Raw genomic sequence first — 21,764 nt, 5'->3', positions numbered from 1 at the left:
TTATATATATATATATATATATATATATATATATATATATATATATATAACACTAAGTTTACAATTAAACTTTTGTTTTTCTTCTCTCTTTTCCTTGTTTTGGTAGGAGAGAGAGAGAGAGAGAGAGAGAGAGAGAGAGAGAAAAGAGAGAACACCAAAGCTTCCTCAATGTGATGGGAGTTGGGCTCTAGTCTGGGTCATGCACATAGTAAAATATGATACAAGCTATTTGACTGACCCTGTTAAACCTTTTCTGAACATAACTTTCCTCTTCTATAAAAGTGGACAAATACTGTTTCTCTCTCTTGCTCCTACTTCTTACTCTAAAAATATGAAGGGTAGAAATTTAGGCCAGGGAAGCCAACTAGTAGTATCAAATATGTTAATTTCCCAGTGCTGCACAAAATACAATGAGGTGAAATTTTGTATATAATAATTTATACTTTCTGTTACTATTAAAAAGATAACATTCAGCAACCAATAGCACAGCTATATACAAGATACTGAGTACTGTACAGCAAACCCTAACAAAAGGACTTTTTAAAGTTAACCTAATTACCAAATAATGTGATGATGACATTAACTATCCATTGTCTTTTTGAACCCTAAGACAGCAGGAACCTTACATCTCCACTATAGAGCCTCTACTTCCCCCAGTCCTGGAACCTTTGGATAGGGCCCACTTTCCCGTATGCCTCTCCCAATCTATATCAAATAATATTGCATCTGCCGATCGCAACCTAATCAACACAACGATTGCCACCTCAACATGCTTCACCTCAGACTGTGTCCAGAGACTTCACGTGTGGAATGACAACCCTTCAGCTTCATTACTCGGGTGAGACCTTTCCTTTCATAGTATTCTCTAATTCCATTCCAGGTGGTTCACTTTCTAACAAAGTCCCAAAACCTAGATATACATTAGTTTCGGTGAGAGAAAGCATATGTTCACACATATCCATAAACTACTGCAAAATATATACCTGAAAGCAGAAGTACACTAGAGTTTGCAGTGAGTACCCCCCTAACACTTCCTCTCCACTATTCCAAGCTTTGGGTCCATGATTGCTCAACAATTTGTTTGGATTTGTATGTTAACTCTCTTTTCAGCCACAAGGTTCCAGATGCCATCAGGATGCCAGCCAGGCTTCCCTGGACTGAAGACCCCACCAATGTGTCCTGGAGCTCTGCTTCCCCAGAGACACACCCTACTAGGGAAAGAGAGAGGCAGACTGGGAGTATGGACCGACCAGTCAATGCCCATGTTCAGCGGGGAAGCAATTACAGAAGCCAGACTTTCCACCTTCTGCAACCCACAGTGACCCTGGGTCCATTCTCCCAGAGGGATAGAGAATGGGAAAGCTATCAGAGGAGGAGGTGGTTTATATGGAGATTGGGTGGTGGGAATTGTGTGGAGTTGTACCCCTCCTATGGTTTTGTTAATTTATCCTTTCTTAAATTAAAAAAAAAGATAACATTCAATTTTTAGAAGTTTTATTTATTTAAAATTGCCACCAGGGTTATCGCTGGGGCTCAGTGCTAGCACTACAAATTCACTGCTTTCAATGGCCATTTTTTCTCGTTTTTTTTTTTTCTTTTATTTTGAGAGGACAAAGATAAATCGAGAGGGGAGAGGGAGATTGAGGAGATAGACACCTGCAGACCTGTTTCACTGCTTGTGAATCATCCCTCATACCAATGGTAAGTGAGCTCTAATGGGGGTCCTTCCTTGCTCCTGGTAACGTGTGTGCTCAACTGGTGTGGCACTGCCCATCCCCCAGGATATCAGATTTTAAACACACACACACACACCCTAGAATATAACTGGCACTGTGAAAATTAAAAGTAAGGATTGTGGAATAATCTTAATATCTAAACTCAACATGTCTGATATCTGGTGTAGTTGTCAGCAGTATATACACACTGGGCTGAAAAGTTAAAAAGAAAAGCAGAAAAATTAATTCTCACTACATACGATATAATTAGATCTTTTAAATAATCTATTACCTAATTTCATGGTTTAGAAATGTTAGAAATATTAATGAAATCTAAATACAAACCCTTGTTCAAAAGTATGTGTGCATTGGTGTATTCCCTAATCTGTTTCTTAATATTATGTTTTATTTAAAATAAATTATTAAAGCTTTAAATTAATTATTAGAATTTTCTGTGAGTTTTTTCTATATAGTTTTTGTGTTCATTTTGATGTAGTTTCTGAGAAGCTTTTAAAGTCTCTTGGCTTATGTATTTCATACAAACAAAACCATTTGCTCTGAATATATATGAGAAATTGACATTTATATTGTCAACCTACTTGTTTTAAAACTATCTTATGGAAGTTTTCCTAAATAAAAGTTTTTTTCCCTCACTAACTAAACAAATTTGGAAACTAACAAAATTTTGTAGGTTAGCTAAGGCAATATTTCATTTAATAAAATGAGTAATTGTTTCAATTTATTAAAATTTATAAGATTAACTTGCTTAAGCACAGAACTATACTCACCATGGACAATGATGATCCATCTTTAAAATACATCTAAAAAAAAAGCAAACACACAAAGCTTAATACACCGCACAAGTTCAATAATATTAAATTACAAGAAAATACAAATTATTGCAAAAGATTTGTGACAAGTAAAATATAAAAAAATTATTTACTTATATATAAAACTGAATAATAGGTAAAGTTTTTATCGAAAGCAAACACTATTGCCAGCTCTGACATGACATGATAACATAGTTATAGATTTAAAATAGACATGTTTAAAATGAAAATCAAGTAAGTCATTTTTAAAAGCAATACATTATGCTAACATACCATAATCTTCTGCTAAACAAAGTACAATAATGTCAAATATTTCCAGAATTTCTGCATAAGCCAAGAGGTACTGTTCTTATAGTAAACATAATATATTAAATATGACTGTTTAGAGACAAACGAATTATCTTTTTCTTAAAAATTTCTTTGTTGGGGGATTAATGGTTTACAGTGAATTATCTTTGTAAAGTAGCAAAGAGTCACATAAGAAATTGCTAAGATAAGCTAGCCTACTCTGAGCTGCCAAGAGCCGTGCACTTCATTCCAGCATGAATGGGGGGGATGACCATAAATCATACTCATTAATAAAAATGATAATGCTAGTTACATTTTCTAAAGAGGGTCTAAGAAGCATAAATAATAAGGAAATAATGTGGAAAACAGTGAGAGAAGAGACATATTAAGTAAAAAGAATACAGCATGTAGATATTTTAGAAGCAAAACGTTTCTTACTTATCACAGACAGAACAGTGGTGGCAGCGATCTGGTTTTATAAGTTGGCATCTGTCACAATATCGGATTGCTAGGAACAGAAAACTCCACTTAGTTCTAGATTTAACGGTGAATTGAATTTATAGCTGAATGCTTTTTTCTCTATCCAGATGTTAACTCTATAAAGCATAATGATTTTGCATTTGGTAAAAATGAGATAATCAGTTCTTTGTAAATAGAAAAATGGAATGTCTTGCCTACAGCCTAAATGGAAGTGCTTTCACCAGTTGAAATTAGTCCTTTCATTCTCTTATAACATCCCTTATCAGAAATAGCAGAGATAAATGGTACAGTCTGTTCAGTTCCTAAAAGAGGTCTCACAGGTACATTTCAAGTAAAGATACAGGGTATCACTGATTTATATGAATTATTAAAATAGTAAACAGTGTTGTCCAATAGAAATATGTGAGCCACATGCGTATGTTCAACTAATTAACCCTCAAGCATTACTTCAAAATGTAATCAATATAAAATGTTAATCACATACTTTAGTATTTTTTAATTTTTATTATCTTTATTTATTTATTGGCTAGAGACAGGCAGAAATCAAGAGGGCAGGGGTGGGTAGAGAGGAAGAGAGACAGAGAGACACCTGCAGCCCTGCTTTACCACTCATGAAGCTTTCCCCCTGCAGGTGGGGACCGGGTACTTGAACCTGGGTCCTTGAACACTGTAACATGTGCGCTCAACCAGGTGCACCACCACCCGGCCCCACATACTTTACATTGTTCTTTCATACTAAATCATTGTAATCTGTCTGTATTTTACAGTTGCAATCACATTTTAAGAGGTCATAGCCACAAGGCAATAGTGGGCACGATAGGCAGGATGGGTCTGTCTTTAGCCACTAATTTCCAGGAGAGGTTTGGTGCAGCATATTAAATTCTCTCCAGATGGTGATTACATATAAAGTACACAGGGGGAATTTATTGGATAGAGACAGCCAGAAATTGAGAGGGGAGGAGATGATAGGAAGAAAGTCACAGAGACACCTGCAACACTACTTTACTACTTGCAAAGCTTTCCCCTTGCAGGTGGGGACTGGGGGCTCAAAACCCTGGCACACTGTAATATGTGCACTCAACCAAGTAGGTGTGCTACCATCCAGGAACAGAAAAATACCTTTTATATCAACATGGTCACTAACTTACAGGAAATCAAAACAGCATATACATATGTCATGATGTGCAAAGGCCCAGGTTCAAGGCCTTTGTACCCACCTGCAAAAGGAAGCTTTGTGAACTGTGAAGCAGTGCTGCAGGTCTCTCTGTCTCTTCCTCTCTCCCTTTCTATCTCCCACTTCCCTCTCAATTTCTTTCTCTACTGAATAAATAATACGTAAATTGAAAATATTTTAAAACTACACAGAAATAAGTTTATTTCATGTCATTCATAAACAGAAATTTAGTCTTTTGATTAAAAAAACAGTTCATGTAATATTCAACCAAAATATTTTCAATGTGCTAAAAAAAAATCAACCATTTGACTATTATTTTTAAAACTTCAACCACCATGGGGGAATTTTTTGCAGACTGCTAGAATTTTTGAAATTTATAAATGAATTAGTTATGCAATTAAAGTTGATAAATACAGTGGTCCGGGAGGTGGTGCAGCGATAAAGCTTTGGACTCTCAAGCATGAGGTCCCGAGTTCGATCCCCGGCAGCACATGTGCCAGAGTGATGTCTGGTTCTTTCTCTCTCCTCCTGTCTTTCTCATAAATAAACAAAAAATTAAAAAAAAATTGATAAATACCAAAAAATTTTATCAGTTTTTGTGCAAAGTGACATACTAATTTGTAGAAAAGAATCAAGGATGGGGCAAGCAAACAGTCCTGTAAGAAGCAAAAGATGGTTGAATCAGAAGATAGCACAAGACACACATAAGAGCAGTTCTCTTGATGTACTGGTTCATAAAACTTCACAATCCATATATGGTTAAATCTGCACTTTCTTGCAGAACAGCCAGTGTAAGTCAGACAGCTGGCATTTTTCTTTTTGTGACTTAGAGGGACCACTGTAAATTTAGAATAAATGAGAAAATACATTCTTTCAATTTTCCATAAAATATGGAGTGAATAGCAACTGAAAATTTTTGTTGCTCCAGTCCATAGATTCCCACAAAATGAAGAGGGTGTCTGAGATCTGAGGGATGTGAGAAATGCCTGGCCAGAGGACAGGGTGGTCAGGAAGAGCATGTAGATCATATTGGTAAATGGTTAATTGCATTTATATGTCTTCTTCAAGTTCGTGAGCAAATTTCTGCACTAATCCTGCTTTCTAGTTCTACTCTCAACTCTGACATCATCTTCCCAGGCAATATTTCTGGTCCACCTCCATGTTAGCTTTCAAGGTAAAGCAAACATTATTAAGACATAGGTTCATAAGTATATTCCTAAAGTAGACTTACTAGCTTCCTTGTACCCTAAGGTACCTACTTTCATCTGCTCTATTCTTACATTATTGTTCCTGTTTATAAATATTTCGTCCTGCTTTCCATCTTACTGAATTTCAGCTCCCAAGTTCCAGATGCTACTATGATTCCTCTGATATTGCTAGGCAGATGACCTCACCAATGCTTCCTAGAATCTCACCTCTTCCAAAGTCCTACCTGACTAGGAAAAGATAGTAATAGGCTGGAGTTCTGGATAGATCTGCCAATGCCCATATCCAGTGGAGAAGCAAATACAGAAGTCAGAATTCCCACCTTCTACACTCCAAAAAGAATTTTGGTTCTTACTTCCAGAGGGATAAGCAATAGGGGAGTTTCCAATGGAGGAGATGGGACACAGAACTCTGGTGGTGGGAACTGTATGGGATTATACCCATTATAATATGAAAAATTAACATCTTATTTCAGTAGGATTCATGCTTCCTCATTTTTATTAAATCAGTGAGTTAAGCAGTATGGAAGGCAAGTACTGCGCTAGATATGAGTAAACTAAGTTTATACACCTTGTATGGTTACTAATTTGTAAGTTCAAGTAGTAATACATTTTAGGGAGTTGAACTTTTTGTTATTTATTTAGGTTTATACAGGATGACTACACATAAACATCTATGTCTTTGTGTGATACAACTAATGGCATAATTTTTTTTGAATGCTAGTTTACTGTTTATTAAGATGAACTGTAGCATTTGAAATAGTGACTTAGTAAGATACTGGAGTACGAGTGATATATTTCCACAAATCATTCCTTTCTTTTATTTTTTATTGCTATTTTATTTTATTTTATTTTATTTATAAAAAGGAAACACTAGGGAGTTGGTCAGTAGTGCAGAGGGGTAAGCACAGGTGGTGCAAAGCACAGGGACATGCCTAAGGATCCCGGATCAAGCCCCCGGCTCCCCACCTGCAGGGGAGTCACTTTACAGGGGGTGAAGCAGGTCTGCAGGTGTCTATCTTTCTCTCACCCTCTCTGTTTTCCCCTCCTTTCTCCATTTATCTCTGTCTTATCCAACAACAAAAACATTAATAACTACAACAACAAAACAACAAGGGCAACAAAAGGGAATAAATAATTTTTTTTTTAAAAAGGAAACACTAACAAAACCATAGGATAAGAGGGATACAACTCCACACAATTTCCACTACCAGAACTCCATATCCTCTCCCCTTCCTTGATAGCTTTCTTATTCATTAACCCTCTGGGAGTACGGACCCAAGGTCCTTGTAGGATGCAGAAGGTGGAAAGTCTGGCTTCTGTAATTGCTACCCCAATGAACATGGGCGCTGACAGGTCGATCCATACTCCCAGCCTGCCTCTAGGCTCCTAAGCTGTATATGGATCCCACATCACATCAAATCGATGGAGTTTATAGTCCACAATATTTATACACCTTTTCCATATTTGGGAGCTACTCTCTTCCCTGATCCAGCTTTCTGGTCCTTTTTCCAGCCATGACATCATCTCCCCAGACTTTAACCTGGATCCACCTGCATATTAGATTTCAGGCTCAAGGGAAGAAAAAAAAAAAGAAAAAAATAATGCCATAATATTAACTACTACTACTTGCTCACTGAGCAGCAGTGAAGACAAACAAAAAAATACTGCATCTCTGGCTTAACATCAATTATGATTCTAAAATGAATTAGAAACAAATGTAGAGTAGGCCAGGCAGTGCTATACCTGGTAGAAGGTACACATTACCATAAGGAATGACCTGGATTAGAATTCCCCACCTGCAGGGGAACATGTAAAGAGCATGACTGCAGATGTCCATCTTTCTCTCTCCCTCTTTATCTCCTCCTCCCCTCTAAATTTCTTTCTGTCCTATCAAATAAAATAGAAAGAAAAAATAATTGAAAAAAACAGGAAAAAATGTACACCAGGAGTAGAGGATTCCTTGCACCAGCACTGAGCCACAGTGATAATACTGGTGGCAATAAGGGAAGAAAGGAAGAAAGAAAGAAAGAAAGAAAGAAAGAAAGGAAGGAAGGAAGGAGGAAGGGAAGAATTAAATGTAAATCATGTAGAAATATGAATGATATATTCTACATTATTCTTTTTTCATACTAAACCTTAGAAACCAGTTATGTATTTTACTGATTAAGACATAATTGGATTTGGACTGTCCTCATTTTAAGTGTCATATTAAATAGCCATGGCTCAAGGCTAATAAAGTGGGTAGCACATATCTAAAGGCACACAATTTCTGAGGGGGCTTTGATAAGCAAATCAGTACTTAGGTTAAGACAATCATGTAATTACATGACTGTTAAGTTACTGAAAATATCTAATCCAAGTAAAAAAAAGATTTATTAATTCAGTTGCATTAGTAAAAAAAATGATATATTTTAAAGATTAATAAAAAATTGCACCAATGTTTAAGTTTTACAGTGTCTAAAATATATATGAAATTGTCAATGCTTTATTTTTATAGATATTGATTCCTTAAACTAAATAAAAATTAAAAGTTCTATAATTAAAACTGTAAAATGGAGTACAACAACAAATCAGGCTTTCTGCAATTCTAATATCTTTAACTAGACATAATTAAAGAGGCAGAAAAGAATTAGTCAGTTATGACTTGGTTCAGGTCTCTATGTCACAGAGTTCTCCTTGTATCTACTTGTTTGTGGAACTAGATTGAAAGATTCATGCAATCCAATATACAGCACAATGCTTTTCTTTCTTACTTTTTTAATGATAGGATTAGTTTCATTTTTAAGTTCATTTGTAATTGAAGCAATGTTGGCTTACAAGCCTAAGCTTTAGGGGTACAATTTCATATATTTTCATGATGTGTGTGACCATACCACACCCACCACCAAAGTACCAATGTTACTTTATAAAAATTCATTGGACTAGCTCCTTTTTATAATTGGAGGTATTAATGGTTTACAGTAGATTCAGTTGTGGGTACATGTGTAAAATTTTTCAGCTTTCTGCCAAATATTCTCACCCTCACTCTAGGGTCCTTTTTCTCCATCATGTACCAGGACCTGAAAGCCTCTCTCCCAGCCCAACACACTCCCGTCCACCACAGTTCTTTACCACAGTGCTTTTCTATGAATATCTGGTAGTTTCAAATATATAACATACATTCTAATAGTCAGTGCAGCTTATCATGCTGAAACACTTATAAGAGGTCTACCTCCTGACATGGTCCTCGTATAGATGGGAAGATCTTTGGCTGCTCTCCTAAGAACTTCCTGATGAGCTTCTCCTCTTGGCTCTCTCTCCAGTAATTCTTTCTCTGCATAAGAGAGATGGAACTGTGGAATAAATTTAAATTAATCATCATTTTAAAAGAAATGAGGACCTATTTATTCACCATGCCTAAACAAGAGTAATTTTAACACAATAATGATATATATATACATATATATATATATATATATATATAAGGAGAGGTAAGAGAATTTAAAAGTGAGCCAAGTCTGTTATCTTTGCAAAGATAAAGGGAAATAATAACAAGACCTATGTCTTCAGATGTCTACAAAATTCAAATGTAAAAAGTATATAAAAAGCATTTTATAACCTGTAGAGTTCTATCTAAATATTAGTTACAATAATAAATGAAATGGCAAAATTAACACAGCTGGTCTACTGAATGAATTTTTCAATTGGACAGTTAGTTCAAAAACAGGAGCATATTTATCAAGCATGTTTTCTCACCTAAGTGAGTTCTTACCAATGATAAACATTAAAAAGAACCAGTTACTTCATGATTTATGCTTCAGAAACATCTTCAAAGACTCAAGCTCAGCAGCAAAGTCTAACTCTCTTTTTATTTATTTTTGTCATGAGAGAGGAAGAGGAGAGCCAGTAAAGCAACATTCCATTAATGATGGCATTCTTGTTGCTTTTATGTAGTACCAGGCATCAAATCTAGAACCTCACACATGTGAGGCAGGAACTCGATCACTGAGTCATGTCTGCAATCCCTTAAATTCAATTTAAAAAGGTGAGATGTATACTATGATTCATATTGCTTGAGTATACATGAGGGTGGTGAGTATCTGTGAGTAGTGTTGGATATGGAAGCCTCTCCCCCCAAAAATTTGCTACTTAACTCTGGAAGCTAGGGTAGGATAAATAGCAGGTATAAATATTGTGAAATCAGAGTAAAGTGTGAAAACATATCCAATAGATGGAATAATTGGATAAAGGATTTTTAAAAATTGATTTATGATAGACAAGTCGTTGTATAACAGGGGTACAATTCCACACAATTTCCACCACCAGGTTTCTGCATCCTATTCCCTCCATTGAAAACTTTCCTATGCTTTATCCTTCTGGAAGTATGGACCCAGGATCATTATGGGGTGCAGAAGGTGGAAGGTCTGGCTTCTGTAATTGCTTCTCCACTGGACATGGGTGTTGGCAAGTCGACCCATACTTCCAGTCTGTTTCTATCTTTCCCTAGTAAGGCAGGGCTCTAGAGAGGTGGGGTTCCAGGACACACTGATGAGGTTGTCTGCCCAGGGAAGTTATGTTGAAGTAGTGGTAGCAGCTTGGTAGCTGAAAAGCTTTAAGATATAGGCAAAAAAAAAAAAGTTTAATAATCAGGAACCTACAGGTGAGATTTGGGGTCTCCTTTTTAAGTTTATTTTAGGCATATTCCAAAGGGCTCATGACTTTACTAATTTTTGCCTGAGCCCAAATGCTAGCATGCAGGTGGGCTAAAGGTATTGTTTGGGGAGATGGTGTCAGAGTTGGAAATAGAACTAGAAAGCTGGACCAGGGAAGAGAGTAGCTCCCAAATATGATATATAAATATCATTAGCTGTACATCCCATTGATCTGATCTGGGGCCCATATTCAGTACAGGAGCCTGTGTAACTTCTACATCCCTGTAGATCTGAGCTCACATTCCATGATCATTGCTAGGAACATTCTAGGCTGCACTCATTTCAGTACCAATCTCCTTTAAGTGGCAGAGTATGTTGACCCAGTCTCCCTTTGGAGAGTGGGGCTGTCCCTATCATTGTTGTTCCACGTTGAGGGAAAGGCCCTGAAGAGGCCCACAAGTGGTCCATGATGCTGTTCCTGATGGAGATGACCAGCTAAGGTGGAGACAGAGATCTAGGTTCATCACATCTATGTGGAAATCCCAGCATTCCCTGACTAGCCCCTCCCTCCCAGATGATTGGGTGGCCTGGTAGTGACCAAGACAGCCATCATGAAAGTGTGGCAGTCTCTTGCCTAGATAATGGATTCTTAGAACCTTCAGTAGGAAACTGATAGGATAACACTGTCACCTTTCTGATCTTATTAACAGAATCCATCACTTGACAAAGATAATCAGAGTATTTGCCACATCTCCTTAAAAATTCTAGGTTGGAGCATCGTATACACATCAAATGACAGAACTTTAAAATAAAAAAAAACTGTGGAAGGTTGGGCGGTAGTGCAGCGGGTTAAGCGCATATGGTGCAAAGCACAAGGACCAGAGAAAGGATCCCAGTTGGAGCCCCCGACTCCCTACCTGCAGGGGGGGTGTCGCTTCTTAGGCGGTGAAGCAGGTCTGTAGGTGTCTATCTTTCTTTCCCCCTCTCTGTCTTCCCCTCCTCTCTCCATTTCGCTCTGTCCTATCCACAACAAAAATATCAATAACAACAATAATAATAACCACAACAACGACAAAAAACAACAAAGGGAAGAAAAAGGGAAAAAAATAGCCTTCAGGAGCAGTGGATTCATGGTGCTGTCACTGAGCCCCAGCAATAATCCTGGAGGCAAAAAAACCCCAAAACTGTGGGGTTTGGGTGGTGGAGCAGTGGGTTAAGTGCACATGGCATGAAGCACAAGGACCAGCATAAAGATCCCAGTTCAAGCCCCCCAACTCCCCACCTGCGGGGGGGGGGGTTGCTTCGCAATCAGTGAAGCAGGTCTGCAGGTGTCTTTCTCTCCCTCTCTGTCTTCCCTTTGTCTCTCCATTTCTCTCTGTCCTATCCAACAGCAACAACATCAGTAACAACAATGGCAATAACCACAACAAAGATAAAACAACAAGGGTAACAAAAGGGAAAAAAGTAGCCTCCAGGAGAGTGGATTCATGGTGCAGGCACCGAGCCCCAGCGATAACCCTGTAGGAAAAAAAATCCCTTCTTAATTAAAATAAATAAAAAAAAAAAAAGAAAAAAAGAACTGTTAGTGAGGTGGCAACCTGGCAGAATGCAGGATTGGCAAGTATGAGGTCCTGATTTTGATTCCTTGAAACACAGGTCCAGAGTGATACTCTGCTTCTCACTCTCCCCCTCCCCTCCCCTCTCCTCTCCTCCCTTCCTCCCTGTCCTCCTCCCCTCTCTGCAAGAATTCTGCTGAGGCTTGAGGTCTACACAACAAATCTATTGTTTATCTTTTTTGCATAACAAAGAGGGTAATAGAAAGGAAGAGAAACATCTGCAGCATCACTCTATCACTCATAAAGAATCTCCCTTGCAGGTGGGGACTAGGGGCTTGAACCTGGGTCCTCAGGCATGATGACATGTGCCTCACCAGATGTGACAGTGCCTGATCCTGGAAGGGCTCTTTCTTAAGCAACAATGTTCTCCAAACTCCCTTGATCCTGTACCCTTATCAGTGAAAAATAATTTAAGAGCACACAGCATATGTATTCATATTTATTTATACATTAATGTATTATGTGTTTTACATATGAATTTTTAAAAAGAGAAACATTAAAGGAATAATATATGAATAGAAAGTTATGTAATTTTTTTTCTCCATAGTCCAATTGATGTCCTGGACATATTCACCCATTGTAGTGTAAAATCTCCATACTAGAGTAGTGTACTGATAAAGAGTACAGCCTTGAGAGTTGGGCAGTAGCACAGCGTGTTAAGAGCATGTGGCACAAAGCGCAAGGACTGGCATAAGGATTCCGGTTCGAGCCCCCGGCTCCCCACCTGCAGGGGAGTAGCTTCACAAATGGTGAAGCAGGTCTGTAAGTGTCTCTCTTTCCCCCTCTCTGTCTTCCCCTCCTCTCTCCATTTCTCTCTGTCCTATCCAACAACAATGGCAACAACAATAATAACTACAATAATAAAACAACAAGGGCAACAAAAAGGAATAAATAAATAAATATTTAAAAAAAGAGTACAGCCTCAATAGTCATAAGGATCTTGGGTTGCATAGCAGTTCTTCTATACCCTAGCTCTAGATGTCCTAGAGTAATTAATTTATGCTCAGAGTCTATTGTTTTACCTGCAGAGTAGGAATAATGTGTATCTCACATACTGCATGATTTGTATAAGTATATGACCTTTGTAGAAAAATCATTGAAGAATGTCTGGCATAGTTAAAAATTCACTGTCATCAATTTTGACTGTTTTCTTTACTGTGTGTTTTTATAACATTTAATTTTTCTATTTTCTCCAGTCACTATTTTAAATCTTCTCTACTCTCTCAAACTTCAGTGAACCTACCTCCCTTACTGTTGCTGATCTCACATAGTTTCAGCAGAAAGAGGTTACTTAAACTTCCTTCCAAAATTGAAAATACAAACCTGAATATATCTGTACACATAACTTCTCCTCTACTTTTAACCATGTAATACATATTTGTTATATATCTTTTAAAATTATCTTTATTTTTATTTATTTATCGTATAGAGACAGCCAAAAATCAGGAGGAAGGGGAAGATAGAGAGGGAAAGAAACAGAGAGACACCTGCAGCTCTGCTTCACCACTAATGAAGCTTTCCCCCTGCAGGTGGGGACCAGGGGCTCGAACCTGGGACCTCACGCACTGTAATCATGTGTGCTTAACCAGGTGTGCCACCACCTGGCCCCCTGTTAAATATCTTTTATGAATTAAAATATCACAGGATAAGAAACCAAGAAGACAACATCTACACTGATGTTTAACTTAATGCAAAGACAGTTTTGCTATTTTATGCATAGTGGTCATGGGAAAACCTGAGAGATAAGGAGCCCTTGAACAGAAACAGAAATGTGAAGGAAGTCAAAGATCCTCCCATCTGTGGTTGGTTGGGTGTTGCTAGTGAAAAAAAAAAAAAAGTAGGTCTTCCTGAAGGAGGAAGTTGGTTCACATGTTGACACAACAGCAAGGAAGCCACCATGATTACATCAGCATTAAAGTGGCTTGTACCCGAGGTACGGGGGGGGGGGGGGGGGGGGGGGTAAGGGGGTGGGGGGGGTGGGGGTGGGGGGAGGGTGGGGGGGGTGGGCAGACCCTGAGTAGTCTGAGTCTGCAGTAAGGATTTAAGATTCTACCCTGAGTTCAATATGATAGGAAAGCTCTGCACAGAAGAATGACATGGTCTATTCTGTGTTTTGAAGCTATTTATTTTGGCTATTGTGCTGAAAATATAAAGAGAGTAAGGGCAAAAGAAAGAAAATATGTTAAAAGATAATTGAAAATAGACCAGCAACAGATGCTGTTGGTCATAAACATGCAGTGTGGATACAGGGAAGGGGCAATGAACACACACCAGACATACTCCAAAGATACAACTTAAAGAGTTTGTGGGGTTGACTGGATGTGTGAACCCTAAAAGCAGAAAAAAAACTACAAGTAATTAATTACTACTGAAGCATAAAGTGAGAAATCAGAAATTTATACTTGTCATTTCTGACAGACTAGGGAGAATATGGAATATATACAGTGACTGAGTTTATATAAGCAGTAGACTGAAAATATTAATTCTGTGTTTAGATAGATCACTTCAGCTTCATGTAGAAAACAGGTTGTTGTTTTTTTTTTTTTCTATGCAGCTATTAAGAACAATGAACCCACCTTCTCTAACCCAACTTGGATGGACCTAGAAGGAATTATGTTAAGTGTTAAGTCAGAAAGATAAAGATGAGTATGGGATGATCCACTCATAAACAGAAGTTGAGAAAGAAGAAGAGAAAGGGAAACAAATTAAAAGCAGGATTTGACTGAATCTGTAGTAGGGCACCAAAGTAAAACCCTGGGATGAGGGTGAGGGTGGATGTTTGGCTTCATGGGGAGGGAGGGGAATGGGGGGGGAGAGTGGGACACAGTCTTTTGGAATGGTGTTTATGTACACTCCTATTAATTTGTAGTCACATAAATCACTCTTTGATTAATATGAGAGGGGAAAATTGATTGAATGTCTCATACTTTTTAAAGCACAGACTGAGTCTTTTTAATACATAGGCTGAGTCTTTGATATGTTGACTCTCTTTAAAGTCTAAACCAGGGAGAACAGAAGCAACCAGTGGCACAGATATATACAAATGTCAAAGGATATAAATTATGGTGATGTTGTGTACGATACAGCAAATCCTAACAAAGGGATTTTTCAAAGTTAACCCAATTGCCAAATAATGTGATTATAGCAATAACTATCTATTGTCTTCTTAACCCTAAGACAGCAGGAACCTCCCGCTTCTTCTATAGAGTCTATATTTCCTCCAGTCCTGGAATCTCTAGGGTGGGACTCACTTTCCTGCATGATTCTCTCAATTCATACCAAATGATATTGCATCCTTTGATCCCAACCTAATCAACTCAAGGAGTACCGCCTCAGTATGCTTCACTTCAGACTGTGTCCAGAGACATAAGGCATGGAATATCAACCTTTCAGCCTCATTACTCTGGTGAGTAATCTTTCCTTTCATAGTATTCTCTAATTCCATTCCAGGAGGTTCACTTTCTTTTTTTTTAAACAATATATATATATAATATTTATATATAATAATATATAATATAATATTATATATTATATAATATTTATATATAACAATATATAATATTATATTATATAATATATATTATAATATATAATATTTATTTATTCCCTTTTGTTGCCCTTGTTGTTATTATTGTTGTTATTGATATCATCATTGTTGGATAGGACTGAGAGAAATGGAAAGAGGAGGGGAAAACAGAGAGGAGGAGAGAAAGATAGACACTTGAAGTTCTGCTTCACCACTTGTGAAGCTAACCCCACCGCAGGTGGGGAGCTGCGGACCGGGATCCTTCCATTGGTCCTTGCACTTTGCACCACTGTTGTGTGCTGAGATTTTTTTTTAAAAGGGAGCTCAAGGTCACATGAAGAGACGAAAGGAACAATGAGCAGCCCTGTTCAGAAGGTGGTTTGAAGACTTCATTACTGTAGTTTGGATTAACTCCCCTCCTAACCCCATCCCAAACTGCATTTCTAATTTTGTGACTGAGGATCATTTGTTTGTTAATGTACTGTGCCTTTAACTTTAGACAACTTTTTATTTTGATATCCTGTTGGCTCAGTAATGCTCAAGATACCAATTGTTTTGACAAAATAAATCTACTGAACTTGGGCTAAAATCAAACCTTGGCACACAGGTGTGATACAACTTAACAGGAATCATCGATTCATCCATAAATAATATAAGGAAAAAAACTTAGGTGGTAGCCTGCATTAGGGCTTTTTGATACTTGCAGATTGGGGGAAAACAAACAACAAATGTCTTGAAGTATATTAATGGAATTAGTTTCTAATGTGGCGAACTGTATTAAGTTAAAGTTCTGATTTGCTCACTCTATCCTGGATAGGTATTTAGAACCTGATAGTCTTTAAACAAGCCATTCCAGTCATGAGGTGATGTATGAATACATGCATACATTCAAAGCACTGTTTTCAAAGTTAATGCAAGTAAATACAGCAATTCCTCTTTCAATGTCTAGGCAGATCATTATTATGAGCTAGCCAAATGTGGGCAGACTACTACAGGGAAAGCTTAATGGTCTAATAACTTGAAATAGGTTTTTAGGAGACTTGTTTTACTTAGAATGGAAAATTATGCCAGGGTCTGCTCACAATAGGTCCTATAATTCTTTTTTTTTATAAACATTTTAATTTATTTATTATTGAGAAAGAGAGGAGGAGAGAGAAAGAACCAGATATCTTTCTGGTACATGTGCAGTGAAGCAAGTCTGCAGATGTCTCTTTCTCTCCTCTTCTCTGTCTTCCCCTCCTCTCTCCTTTTCTCTCTGTTCTATCCAACAACCACAATATCAGTAACAACAACAATATAATTACAACAATAAAACAACTAGGGCAACAAAAGGCAAAATACAAAAAAAAAAAAAAAAAGATAAGTTCCTGCTTCCCTACACCTTAGAGTCCTTGTTAAAAGATAAGTTCTTTTTCCCCATGAATCACCCAGGACCTTCCAGATAACGGCTGACTACCATGACAAATAATATATAAAATAATAATAATAAATTAATAGGAAAGATACATCCCCCAATACTCAGTTGGCTAAGGCACCAAACCTCTTTTTCTATAAAGCATTCAAATCAGATGCCCTGCTAACCACGAGAAGCAGATTGTTTGTGTTTCTTCCACAGGAATCCCGGAAAAAAACATCTGGACCCCTGCACACCCTGACATCACCCACTAGATGGCACGACTACAGTGGCACACCCCCCTGAAACCCTAGATGTCACCTGACGTGATCTGAAGAACCTGATTCACAGACTCCAAGGTCAGAACTTTTTTTTTTTTTTTTTTAGGTCAGAACTTTTTACTGCCTGTCTGCCTTTCCTGCTTCTGCTTTGCCTGTCACGTTTTGGTGGTTCCAGCTCACAATCTACAGAAAAGCAGAATTCCAGAGGCTGACCTTCCTCATGCAGCATTTCATCCCCTGCCATTTCTCCCCCTAGTCGCCTACTTTGGACTGAGACTTCTACCGGACTTGCTGGTATACCCTTTGGACACTTTAGACAATTTTACAGCAGCTTCCTTCCCTTCACGTTGCTGGTTTTTCATAGACTGACCCTGAGTAGTTCATAGACTTTACACACTGTTGCCCTGGGCATTAGATAAAAGGAAAGGGGGAGATGCTGGGAAATTGTGCAGATGCAGTCACATCTGCCATGTTGTCCCCTCAGGCTACTGCTAGTTCCCGCGAGAGTTGGGACATTCTCGGAGTGCCTGTTTCACCATGTTGTGCCCTCAGGGCATTGTCTATTTCCCCATGATATTTGGAGTGCTTTGGTCACTCCTCCCCCTTCCCATTCTCATGAGAGTTATTATCCTATCCTGGAGTGCTATGGTTACTCTTCCCCCTTCCCATTCTCGGCAAAGCTGCTCCTACTAAAAGTCCTTCTTCTTCCACACCTCTCTCTCTTGCCAGTGCTTCACTTCGGTGTTCAGACACAGAAAAGGTTACTGTGTGAGGCGGCCATTTTTGCTACCTCCACGTGGCCCAACCTGCTTCTCTAGCACCCAACTCTGAGGAGCCAGCGCAAATAAAGATTTGTGTTCCCTCTTCGCTCCGGACCTCCTCTCTCTCTTCTCCGCGGCACACAACAACACATCACTGTGAGCTTAACCGGCACTTTGCATCACGTGCGCTTAACCAGCTGCGCTACCACCTGACTCCCGGTGGTTCACTTTCTAACAAAGTCCCAAAACCTAGATATAGACCAGATCCCAGGAGACAGAGCATATGTTCACATGTATCCATAAATTAGGGCAAAGTATACAACTGAAAGCAAAAGTATACAATAGTCTGCAGTGAGTCAGTATAAAGTTCCTAGTGAAATAGTATCTAATTAAACTTAGATACCCTCTTCACCTACTTCCTATTACAGTTCTCTCATTCATTCCAAAGCTAACCTTATCAAAGCAAGGACTGCAAAAAGCTGAATAAGAGCAAGAGACTGGCATACTTTAATGATGATGCTTTGGTCATTATCAGACCACCCCATCAGCTGGGGCCCTATTTAGGGAGTCCTGAGATTCCCAAACAGACAGGATGGGCCTAGACCTCAAATAAATCCCTCTCTCCATTTTTACTGGTCATCTCTATCAGGAACAACACAATAGACCCCTTTGTGGGCTCCACATAGGATCTTGCCCTCAACTTGAATCAACAATGGTAGAGAATGTTCCATCCTCTGAAGGGTGGATGGGCAGTATACTCTATGCTACACCTGAGGAAGATGGGTCGATATTTGGGTAGCTTGGAATGTTCCTACTCATGACCACAGAATGTGAACTCAGATCTATAGGGATGCAGAGGTCACATAGGCTCCTAAGCTGAGTTTGGGCCCCAGACCAAATCAAATCAGTGGGGTTTACAATCAACAATATTTATACCCCTTTCCCATATTAGGGAGCTACTCTCTTCCCTGATCCAGCTTTCTGGTCCTTTTCATCATGACATCATTTCCCCAGACAATAACTTGGATCCACTTGCATATCAGATTTCAGGCTCAGGGGAAAAAAAAATCTAGTACAGTCACAGGCCCTTTGGAATATAACTAAAATATGCCTACTAGCTATCTACAAAATGGAGGACCCCCCAAGTCTTCATCTGCACTATTCCAGCTTTTAGGTTCATGATTGTTCAACAGTTTGTTTGACTTTGTATGTTAACTATCTTTTCAGCCACCAGGTTCCAGATGCTAGCATGATGCCAACCAGACTTCCCTGGACAGACAGACAACCCCACCAATGTGTCCTGGCGTTCTGCTTCCCCAGAGCTCCACCCTACTAGGGAAAGAGAGAGACAGACTGGGAGTATGGATCAACCTGTGAATGCCCATGTTCAGTGGGGAAGCAATTACAGAAGCCAGACCTTTCATCTTCTGCATCCCACAATGACCTAGGGTCCATACTCCTAGAGGGTTAAAGAATAGGGAAGCTATCAGGATAGGTGATGGGATACAGAGTTCTGGTGGTGGGAATTGTGTGGAGTTGTACCCCTCCTGTCCTATGGTCTTGTCAATATTTCCTTTTTATAAATTAAAAAAAGAAAAAGGAAAACAGGTTTTTGTTTGTTTGTTTGTTTTTTGTAGGTTCTGGATAGGGACCGCCTAAGACCAAACTACTGACACCAAATAGAACACTGTACTCAGACAAAAGAGATGACTAGCACTCTGTACTTATGTCACCATAAAAGAAAAAGAGAAAAGGAAGAGAGGTTAGGCTTAAAAGGGAAAAATTAGAAAGTGTAAACAATGTAGGATCTGGATGTTAGGGGAGCAACAAGGAAGCAGGAGTATTGTAGCATAGCTGCCCAGCCTCTGGCAGAGATGATGAGGTAGACTCAGTGAGATTAGCCAGTAGAAAAAGCAGATGAGTCACCATAAACGGAAAGGAGATGAGGTGAGTTCAGTGTTTGACATGTTGCATTTAGTGAATCAGTTAAATGATCAAGGCGCTGTGTTTGGTAAGGAGATACTTAAATCTGAAATTCAGAGAATAGCTCAGAGAGAGAAATATATTTGTGAATTGTCAGCACTTAGATCATAGGTAGAACACTGGAGTGGATGTGATAACCTGCAACAGATATCAACATTTCCCTTCAAATCTACTATGAAGATCAGTAGGGTAAGAGTGATGACAGTGAAAAAAGTATAGTAGAAGAGTGGAAGAAGAAGTAGGAAAAGAAAAATAAGTAGAAAATAGTAGAGGGGCTGGGTCTTGGTGCATTTAGGTGAGCACACATGTTATAAACATAAGGACTTGGGTTTGAGTCCCCTGTCTCCACCTTTAGGGGGAAAGCTTTGCAAGTGGTGAAGCAGTGTTGCAGGTGTCTCTCTGTTTCTCTCCCTCTCTATCACCCTCTTCCTTCTTAATCTCTGGCTCTCTCTATCCAATAAGTACATAAAAGTAATTTAAAATAAATGTTAAAAAAAGAAAATAGAAAGTCATATTTAAAAAAAACACTTTTGTAGTCGTTATTGTTGTCATAGCTATTGTTGTTGTTGGATAGGACAGAGAAATAGAGAGAGGAGAGGAAGACAGAGAGGAGGAGAGAAAGACACCTGCAGAACTGCTTCACTGCTTGTGAAGCAACCCTCCTGCAGGTGGGGAGCTGGGGCCTCAAACCGGGATCCTTCTGCAGGTCCTTGCACTTTGTTCATTGTGCACTTAACCTGCTGCACTACCACCCAGCTCCCAGTTTAGTTTTAATATCTATTCACAGATCATATCACATATTTACTGGCCTTTTAGAACACAGCTACATTCCAAAAGACACTACTTCAGGAAGAAGTCTACAGTTATATCCACACCCCAATCCATTAAAACAAAACAAAAAATGTACGAGTCAGGAGGTGGTGTACCCAAGAGAGTGCACACATTACCATGCTCAAAAACTCACATTCAAGTCCCTGCTTCAGGAATGGTAAAACGGGTCTGCAGGTGTCCATCTTTCTCTCCCTTTCTACCTCCTCCACTCCTCTCAATTTCTCTCTGTCTTATCACATAAATAGAAAGAAAAAAAAAACATAAAGATATGGCCACCAAGTGCAATAATCCTGGTGGCAATAAAAAAATAGCAACAATTAAAAAAGAACGTGTCCAGTTAAGATTACAATATTAGTTTATTACTGAAAAATGTTTATTTTCATTCAACCAACATATAGTAAAATAAAGGTAAAAAATTCAAAACTCAATAAGAATACCCTCTGGGGAAAAAAGTAGGACCTTGGTTCCCAGGACATTTAACCAATATGAAGGGCTGGAAAACAAATAGCCAGAAAGATCTTTTCAAAAATGTAAATATGATCTTATCACTCTACTTAAAACATTCATAGTTGAGACTATCAGTTATTCCCCAATATCCACTTACTTTTTTTTCTCAAATGATTTATGTTGCCATCATAAATAGTGTATTCCCAGTTTCTGTGCAAGCAGATATGACCATATAGTTAAGTCCTAAGTGTAGCTGAAATTCAGAAACTTCAGAAAATATCCTCAAAGGATAGAATAGTTGGTTCTATTCTTTCCCACTCTCTCTCTGATCTGTTGGTTTAGATGTTGACATGCTGGCTAGATTAGGCCAAGAGATGATGTTGGGATGGATGCTACACATGTCAAATGGACAAGAGAGGAAAATCGCCTGAGTGCCTAATAGCTGTGAGATTGCTATAGATTATGAATGGTGAGAAGATTGTTTTTTATTTTATATTTATATTTTTGCCACCAAGACTATTGCTGGGGCTAGGTGTCTGCATAACTCCATTATTTCCTGGTAGCCATTTCCATTCTTTTTTGATAATGTCAGAGAGACAG

At 38.5% G+C, this 21,764-nt stretch overlaps 1 protein-coding gene across 3 annotated transcripts in view; it reads right to left on the bottom strand.

Moving 5' to 3' along the window:
• The window catches only part of ZDHHC2 (zinc finger DHHC-type palmitoyltransferase 2), a 110,127-nt gene that overhangs the window by 40,477 nt on the left and 47,886 nt on the right, over nt 1–21,764 (bottom strand). For all 3 annotated transcript variants that reach the window (XM_060183419.1, XM_007516279.3, XM_060183416.1), the window contains 3 exons: nt 8,907–9,027; nt 3,272–3,341; nt 2,504–2,536 (listed from right to left, as the gene is read on the bottom strand). In XM_060183419.1, coding sequence (XP_060039402.1) covers nt 2,504–2,536; nt 3,272–3,341; nt 8,907–9,027 — 224 coding nt within the window. The remainder of the gene's footprint in view (nt 1–2,503; nt 2,537–3,271; nt 3,342–8,906; nt 9,028–21,764) is intronic.

This window comes from Erinaceus europaeus, chromosome 2 (assembly GCF_950295315.1).
Source record: "Erinaceus europaeus chromosome 2, mEriEur2.1, whole genome shotgun sequence".
Lineage (NCBI taxonomy): Eukaryota > Metazoa > Chordata > Mammalia > Eulipotyphla > Erinaceidae > Erinaceus > Erinaceus europaeus.
This window is presented reverse-complemented; position numbering and strand designations above follow the sequence as displayed.